This window comes from Pteropus vampyrus, unplaced genomic scaffold, assembly GCF_000151845.1.
Source record: "Pteropus vampyrus isolate Shadow unplaced genomic scaffold, Pvam_2.0 Scaffold72, whole genome shotgun sequence".
Taxonomy (NCBI): Eukaryota; Metazoa; Chordata; class Mammalia; order Chiroptera; family Pteropodidae; genus Pteropus; species Pteropus vampyrus.
Window position 1 is genome coordinate 2,743,698 of NW_011888853.1, and position 9,262 is coordinate 2,752,959.

The 9,262-nt window shown below is 57.0% G+C and overlaps 1 protein-coding gene across 1 annotated transcript in view; it reads right to left on the reverse strand.

Annotated features, from left to right (window-relative positions):
- UBE2O (ubiquitin conjugating enzyme E2 O) overlaps positions 1 to 9,262 on the reverse strand; it is a 47,658-nt gene that overhangs the window by 11,984 nt on the left and 26,412 nt on the right. The window contains 2 exon segments of the mRNA XM_023531624.1: positions 26 to 136; positions 259 to 318. Of these exon segments, the coding sequence (XP_023387392.1) occupies positions 26 to 136; positions 259 to 318 (171 nt within the window).

A 9,262-nucleotide genomic window follows, 5' to 3' on the forward strand; every position in this document is an offset into this window, starting at 1 on the left:
GTGAGGGGCGGGCAGGGCGGCTCACCCAGATGTGCTGCAGGTCCTTGCTGTTGACGGGGTAGATGATGCAGTTGGTGCCGATGAGCTTGACAGCGCAGTCGATGCTGACGTCTATCACAGTGCCGCACTGGCTGTCCTGGGGAGGAGAAGGCACCTAGGCCCGAGCAGGCACACGGTGCCGGCCACCTTGGGAGGCCCAGCCCAGACGACCCCCACCCACTCCCACGCACTCCCCCGCCAGGGGGACGCAGGACTCACGGTGGATCGCATGTGCCGGACCACATCCCGGGGCACCACGGAGCGGTCCTCGAGTTTCAGCTGCACGAGAAAACACGAGCGGGTGTGAGGGGCTGGCCCAAGTCACCGCAGGGTACGTGCTTCTCCCAGCTTCCTGGGGAAGGTACACACTACAGCTAAGCGCACAACCCCTACGCGCGGAGCATGGTGTTCACACGCGGCGCACACACCTCTAGCTGCACCTACAGCAAGAGACGGACCCGAGGCACTAACTCTCCCCACCGAAAGCCAACGCCGGGCTTACCAGAAGCCATTTCATCACACTGGAAAGTGTGGCTACAGGACAGATCACAAAGGCCTCATTTAAATTCAAGATTTAAGAGCCCATTCCAAAGAGAGTAGAACATTTTGCTATGAGCGAAATCTTTTTTCTGGTTTCTGCAGGTGCCTGCCCTCTGACCCTGCTGCTGAGTGCTGAGAAGGGGGGCGTGCTGCTGAGCTGCAGGGGTCACCCTGACGCCTGCTATCAGCCGCCACCACCTTCTAATCCGGCCAGCCTTCCTGACAGCTGCAGCTGCCCTTTATCCATCGTGCTGCGGAGACCTGCGGGCGGCCGGCTTTGGGAGCCGGCCAACTGCACGGCGAGCACCTGACCCATCCCTCCGAGAGGACAGCCAGGGCCCATGAGAGCCGTCTCCCCTGCGCTGGGCACTGGCTCCCCGTCCAACAGCCCCAGGTAGGAGGGGGTCCCCTGCCAGGCCAGCACGCCCTCCTTGCTGGCTCCTCAGACCTGGGACTGCCCCTCTCTAGCCCCTCCGAGGCACGGTAACTAACGGTGCGTCTGTGACCGCCCAGCTCCTTCGGATGGGCACCTCCCAAGGCCTCAAAGCACAGGGATGAAAGTTGTTTCCTCAACCAACAACACCCCTCAAGCTGTGGGGCATGGCAAGGTCACCTCCACGGAAGGCGAGCTGGGACACTGCAAACGGAAGCCAATGGCTCAAGGTCACCGAAATCTGGCAATGATGGCTAAAACCAACTCCGCTATTAGTATAATGTGACTTACACAAAAGTACAGAGGAAGCAACGGGCTCCACCATCCACAGGCAGGGAACCTAAGGCCATAACTCAGATAAGGATAAGCCCAGGCGCTAAATCTGGGGTCCTCGAGCCAGACCCGTGGATGTGCCAGCTCTGAAACCTCAGGCTAGTCGCTCACATCCACATGCACAAAGCGGGGTGACAGTAGCCATCGCAGAGGGGTTGAGGAAGTTAATAAGGCAGTGAAAAGCACAGGTGGTCACAGGTACCTGGCGGAGTAAGTGCTCAGCAAACTACAGCTGTGCAGGGCACAGCCTGAAGACCCTCTGAGTCCAGCCTCTTCTCATCTCTGCTCAAAGATCCCTGGAGGCTGAGGGGCCACGTGGAGCTCTGCTAAGGGTGTCCTAGGATGACGGTGCCACTTTTCTAAGAACATCCTATACTGTAATCCTCTGTGGCCAAATCTCCGGTCTGGGACACGGTATTTTTGGTGTTGTCCCACCCTATCTCAAACCTCTGCTCTTGTTTTAGATTTCAAAAAACCACAATTGCAGGTCTTCCCAAACTGCCACAGAAACCAGAAGTTGCGGCCCCAGGAAAAGCAGTGGGGGAGAGACTGTGCTGTCTGGGATGTCGCTCCTGGTGTGAGCTGCGGCGGCCACAGCTCAGGGCTCGCTGAGAAGAGGCCTGTGAGAGCTTCCAGGAAAGCAGGGGAGAGGGGCCCAGCTGCAGACCCTAAATCAATCAGTGTAGTCTCTGATGGGACACTGACCGGTGTCCCTGCACTCTGGCCCTGGGACACTACTCCTGAGGGGAAACGGAGGATCCTGCTCTGCGGCCAACACAGGAACAACACGGCTGATGAACGCGGCACCAGCACAAGGCCAGTGCGGAACCTCTGCCTCGGCCGCCGTGTTCCTGGGAGAGGGAGCCTGGTGAGCACACGCTGTCCTGTGGCTGTGGCTCTCCTGACCTGCGCCTGGCCTTCTGCCAGAGTGCCCAGCCTCCAGGCTCTTCTAATCTCCCAGGACGAGACGCGGCATTTCTCTAAAGCCCTGACGACCTGGAAGCGGAGTGGGAGTGGCCGGCAGAATGAAGGGGCTGGTGGCCACGACTCTGGCTACGTTCCCTTCTCTTGGGGATTCCAGAAGACTAGAAAAAGGTGTCCGGAAGGGCTCAGGGTGACCGCGAGGCTCTCCGTTCCCTTCGCAACCTCCCCCCACTCCCCGCGCCCCCCCCATCCTGGGCGCTGCCCTCCTCCAGGTGAGCCGACTCTCCCACCCGCCCGCGCCCCTCCACTGAACAGCCCTTCCAAACGCTCCCTCCCCACGCCCGCCCTGTGCTGCCCGCATCACGAAGGCCTTCAGTGTCCCCGCTCTGGAAGGGACCTCTGTGCTCCCGGGGACTCAGCTTGGAGTCCTCTGCCTTGTGTAAAAGCGCAGATGGTGCTTATCACACCGCAGGCAGTTTTCTAGGCACTTCCTGTGTTTTAACCTGTGAAATTGTCCACAACTCCACAAAGGAAGTTCACTGTTATTGTCATTCCCATTTCACAGAAAATAAGTGACTTGGTCACGGTCCCACAGCTCCTGAGTGGTGGAGCTGGGACCTGACCTCAGGTAGTCCAGCTCGCAGTCCGCCCCGCCCCAGAGCTGCAGAGAGAACAGGGTGAAACATATTTCTGGCGGGTCCACACATTCTAAACAACAGTTTAGAATCTACTTACCAATCTACTTACAAAAGTGATAGGTGCCCTATTCACTTCTGGGGCCTGTGGAAGGCCACTGTTGCGGCCTCTGACTGCGGACGTGGTCGGGGCCCTGAGCACCTGCGGAGGACTCAGGTGGGCGCAGCCCCCAGGCTGGGCGGTTTGCCCTCCTGGCCTCACCCTGGAGTCGGCCCGGATCACGAGCACCAGGCGCCCGGAGGCTAACACTAGAGGGCGCTGTGCCTGCTCGAAAGCAAAACCAAGCCGGGAACGGTCCACGTTTTCTGTTAGATGCACCTTGAACATAGTTCTAAAAAAATTGTTGCCGGGGTGGGATCTGAGATGCGGTGGACACATTTCAACTATCATTACAGGTTCCAAATTTCTGAACAACCTCTGAGGTGGTGAACTATTAACATTTCTTGAGGAAGCGCTACAGCTATCAGGATTCTCAATAGAAAAAAAAAAAATGACGAGATGACACACTAAAATGTTAGTGTTTTGGAGTGAGGAGGTTCTAGAAACGAACGTGCATGACTTTAAACACGTCTGTGACACATCTCCGAGACGTGCCTGGTGGAAGCCGGGAACTGAATCCCTCACTCCCACGGCCTCTTCCAGAACAGGAGCATCAAGCGACACCCCTGCCCCTCACGGAGGGGGACTCCGCCCGGCTTTCCTGGGGAGTTCAGCCATCTGAGGGATGATGGCCGAGCACCTTCCACGCGCCAGGCCCTGGGGAGACAAGTTCTTGCTCTCTCAAAGCTTACATTCTAGTGCAGTGGGGGAGGCAGACGGACAGACACCCGGGTCCGGCGGTGCTACGCGCCACACAGAGAGACAAGGCAATCCGGGCTGTGAGTGTGAGAGACCAATGGCAGGGGAGCACGGTGACTCATTTTAAATGGTGGTCAGGAAAGGCCACTCCAAAGTGACATCTGGCCACTGATCTGAGTGCAGTATGGGAAGGAGCTTTCCAAGCAGAGGGAGAAGCCGTGTGGACACCCCGGGTGCAGCGCCCCGAGCGTCCAATGACGCTGTGCAGAGCAAGCTCCCAAGAGAGCGGAAGCTGAGGCCCGGAGGCTCTGGCCTTGAGAGTCCACCCCGGGCAGGTGGAAGCCCCTGCGGGGCTCTGAGCACGCGGTGTGCAGGGGCATCTGGCTGCTGGGCAGAGCACGCTGTAGGGGGCGGCAACCAGTCAGACCTGAGATTCTTAACGGGGTAACCCTGCCCCCCAGAGGACGTCCAGAACGTCTAAGATATTTCTTGTCAACACTGGGGGAAAGGGCTCCTGGCACGAAGTGGGTAGAGCCCAGGGGTGCTGCTCAACATCTGACAACACAGACAAAACAGGGGTCAGCCTCCTCCACCAAGAACAATACTGCTACGGCCCAAAGCGCTGGCAGGGCTGGACCAGGGCACCCCGAGGCTCTTTCCAGGAGGGCGGCACTGAGGGGGAAAGGGTCCCCCTCCACAAACGATCTAAAGGCAGAGCTGGGGAGGCGCCGCACGTCGGGAAAGCAATGCAGTGCCCAGGGGAGCAGGACACAATTACCAGAAGGCAATGTGGCCGGGAGGCTGGGCACGACGTCCCACACCCATTTGAGTGCAAGGAGCTCTGCCCTGGCCGGGAGGGCCGCTCTGCTGCCCTCGGCCTCGGCTGCCCAGGCACACCCTGCTCCACTGAGCTGCAGTCCTGGGCCCAGCACTGACACGGCAGGCACTGACCTGGCCCCGCAACCCTTGGTCTAGACGCCCATCATTCCTCACGCTGCTCTTGACAGACCTAAGAGAACCCAATTCACTGCATGAAAATGTTCCAAGGATAGACACACAGGAAAGGGTCACTCGAGAAGTCTGAGGGTCCCCGCCCTACTGATTCCACCCTGGGCCCGCTCTGCCAGGTCTCTGGCTAGAGTTTTGGCCAGTTACATCAGGGGAAAGGTCTCTCTCCTCATCAGAAGCTGGTCTGGAGTCAAAACACAAGCAAATAAGCAAAAAACCCAGGATCTATATGTTTACGCATAGATACTCTAGGGTGGAGAACTCTTAACTCTTTCTATATTACTGAAAAGGTCAATGAATTAGTTTTCTGAACAACAAAACTGGGAACGGAAGGAAACGGCGTTGACTGTGGGTTGGAGCTGGGCTCCTCCTCCAGCCTCTTCCTAAGCCCGAGATTCTAGTTCCGACTGGATTTCGGGATATGACAGGTCAGTGATTCTCGGGTCTGCCAGTGTAATGACTTTCTCAGAGCAGCTGATTGTCACATGGCTGTGCCCCCAATAGCCCAGCGTGACTGCGGCCCACCTGAGGACAGGTTTTACCAGAAAAACACAAATAACCAGAGGGCCTCACATGCTTGAGAGAGGGGGGACAGCTGGAAGTGGCTGGGCAGCGTGAGAGACAACATGAATGGTGGCACCCCTAGAAAATTCTCGAAAGCTCTGCTAAAGCCAACACAGAAACCACTCGACAGCTCTGCTAAAACCAAAGACCGAGATCAATCAATTCAATCGTTTTTGAGTATTTTCTAAACATTCAGAATGTGACCAGAATATAAATATCTAGAAATGTGCCTAGGCTTTAATGAATTCACAGATGGGGGACACAAAATAAAATACTTGAAACATTTATACACAAGTAAATACAATGCTGACCTGGGTAGAAACACAAAAATTCCTGTTTCTGGATGGCAGGTGGAGGAAGACAGGAAGCACGAGGCTGCACTAGACTGTCCAGCAGAGAGGCAGGCAGGGATCCGGCAATGGGACACCCCTGCCTCCTCCACTTCATATGCAGACTAGCCAGGCCTCTGTACCCTCAACCCCCAGGGGCAGCCCAGGGACCAGCCTGGGTCCAGTCCCCAGGGACCCGTCTCTCTCTGAACGCGTACGGCAGACCAGAAGCCTGCAATCAGGCCTGGGCGATGCCACACGATTGCCTCGCTGCCTGGAAAGAGCAGCTGCAGCCTGAGCTTGCTGGAATGGCCTGGAGGCAGCGCCTGCCCAAGGGGACAAAGAAAGGGGACGGAGTCCAACTGCCTCCTAAGTGAGGGGGAGGGACCGAGGAGCTGCGCCTGGCAGCAGAGTGGACGCTGCAGGGTTTGGGATGCAGCATTCTGCTGCATTCCAGGGGCAAGAGCCGGCATGGAGGGAGAACCCAGCACTGCACCCTTATCTTGGCCCCGGGCTTGTCGACCTTGCTTAAGAAGGACAAAAAAGCCCAGGACTCCTGGGTTTGATGGGAGGAGACAAACAGGAAGCTTTAGGAGAAGAACTCTCTCCTCAAGAAGCACGATTAAGGAGAAAAGCAAACAGCACAGCCTCACGTTCCTTTCCTGTGGCTGGGCTGCTGTCCCCGACTAAGCAGGGAGCAGCCAACCGTCCAGGCACAGGGAGAGCTCAGGGCCTCCCACGGCCTTCCAGACCCCACCCCACACATCTGGTGGCAGGCAGGCTCACGGACCGACGTCCAGGGCAGTAGCCACACGGACAGACCTTGCTGAGCTCACCCTGTGCCCTATGCGGAGAACCGGCTCCGCCCCTTCCGCCCTTGCGACCCCACGTGGGGTCCCAGACCTACAGAAGGAAGCGACCTGCTTCTGCTAGCTTGTCCTTCCTCGTCTCGTGTGTGGCCCTCGCTAACCCTGGAGCAACTGGAACTGTGCTGACCCTCGAATGTGGACACTGACTGGCGGCCCTGGCCTCTTCCGGAACCCACTGGGAATGCAGGCTCCCAGGCCCCACCTGCCCTGCTGAACTCCACCTGCCAACAAGGCCTGCAGGTGACCCGCATGCACATTACCTCGTCCTCACATCTCAGTGGCTCTTAGCAGAGGGGACACCAGGGTGGAGGAAAGGCCCTGCCCCAGGCTCACTGCCTGTCACGATCCCCAGGATGGTATTCTGCAAATAAGCATCCTGAAAAAGGTCCCCAAGTGATTTTGATACATAAGCCCCAATCCTGGCCAGCCTGGCTGGCATTATAAAGGCTGCAAGGGAAGAGGAGAAATAACTGGAGGGACTGTGCCCGAGTCCGGCGGGGCGGGCCAGGCCCGCTCCCTACCGCGAGAGACGCCATGTGGGAGATGGCACCTCCCTGGACCGGCACTGACCTCCGTGGATGCTATTTCCAGGTGGATGGGATGGACACCCGTCCCAGGGTACTGGACGTCCCTCGGGCACCAACTGTCCTGGTGACTCCTGGGGGCCCATGTGACCTCTTGCTTTGATCATTAAGTCTTAAAACTTCAACTGCCCCCCCTCCACTGCCATTTCACGTATATCACCTCATCTCAGGATGAGATGGCTCACTGCGTCAGGACGAAAATACAAACCACTCGACGGGGTGGAAGGACCCCTCCAGCCCTGCAGGTGTGGTGGAGGCACCGTGCTGCCCGTGGCTTGAGAACCAGGCCCCGCAGAGGCCACAGTGTTGCCGCCGCCCAGGCACGTGAACCGAGGATGTCTTGTCCCCTCCCTGGGCGTCAGACACCAGCAGGGATGGGCAGCCCTGGGCTAGACCAGCTGCAAAGCCACATCTTCAGGGGCCCTGGACTCTACCTGCCCAGCACCCGTCCTTCCTGAGGGGCCAGGTGGGCAGTCCCTTTGGAGTGTACATGCCCACCGGTCTCCCACACAGGCTGGCTATAAGACGTCCCTGGTCTGCTTGGCCTGAGAAGGCCCATGACAGGAGCCCCAGGCCGCCGACAGTTTTCCTCCCATGGGACCAGCTCAGCTGGAAAAAACAAATACAAGAAATAACATTTACAAAGACTGAAACGAGACACAAAAATTAACATACGGGCGCATCTTGATTTGGATGCCGTTACTAAAAAATCTTTAACAAATTGAAGGGATTTTAGCTATATCAGGGGAACTAGTTCAAGAAAACCCACAGGAAATCTTACAGTGTGCAAATAACCACCTTCATTTACATGGTCAAAATTCTCCCTCTTTTAATGAGTACAGACCCCTCCGCCCCCCCCACACACACACGATGCCGAGGATGCGGCTGAGCGCATCAGGGAGCGTGGGGGGTGCTCCGGGCTGGGGCCTCGGGGGCCAACACTAACCTATCTCAAGTGCAGGAGGGACAAGCACTGCCCCGATTGGGGGTGCAGCAGGTGACCTCAGGTGGGGAGCGGGGGGCAGGAAGAGGAAGGAGCACGGGGCACTTCGCCGACCTCATTCAACCCCCACAGCCAGCTCAGGAGGATGATCTTCTCCCAGTTTCAGACAGGGACCATGTGCAGGGGATGGTCACAGGGCTGGGGAGAAGTGGAGTGGCCTCTCCCCCAGTCCCAGGCCGGGGACCGGGACAGCCTCGTGGCCCCGCACCACCCCTGCAGTGTCAGGAGAGCAGGGGTAACCAGCGAACAGACACCAGCACGGGACACCGGTTCCAATGACCTTTTCCGTACAATGAAGCATGAAAGTCCCTTCCTTCCTCTGGGCACCTCCAGGTCCCACACAGGAAGGACTTCTCAGCCAAAGTCATGTTATCACAAACTCGAAGGGGCGCACGCTTCCTGACAGTGAGAGATCGAATGTATCTGAACGACACGACACCCACTTTGAGACACCATGCCTGCAAACCGCAACTGCGAGGTGGCGTTTTGGCCGACTACACACAACCGTGCTGGTCTCTGAGGGGCGACTGGGGGAAACGGCCCCATGAAGACAGTGGAGGAAGCCTAAATGCTTAATCCGGCACTGCTGAGGCTAACCGAAGAGTATGAAGAATGGCCGCAAGCCTTTACCGGTCCCTTCGCGGAGGAGGATGAGGTTTTAAGGCAACTACTTATCAGAATCCTCAGCTCTCTTTTAAAATACAGATTCCTGATTACTTTACCCAAACCTACCAAACGAATCTCTAGATAAAGCCAGAAATCTATTCCTTTACGTTCCCTGGGCAAGTCCCATAATGAGCCCAGTTAAAACTATTCTACTTCAAACAATAAGTTTCCTTTTCTTCTAGAACAAAAAAGAACCCCAACCACGGAGGGACATTTGTTTTTAATTTAAAAAATTTTAAGATATAATCCTGGAGATCAAGATGCAAAATCAAGGTGGATGAAAATAATGAACAAAGTGAGATCCGACTGACGTCGCCCCTCGGTGTCCCCTGGCACCCTCTTCCTGTGGTCCAGCCCTTGAACCAATGCACCAGGTCTTCAAAACAACGTGGCCCCAACCTTGACCAGCCTCCGCTCAGGTGGTCCAGCCCCTGGTCTAGGCCAATTCTCAGACAGACGCCAAGAACAAAGCCCCA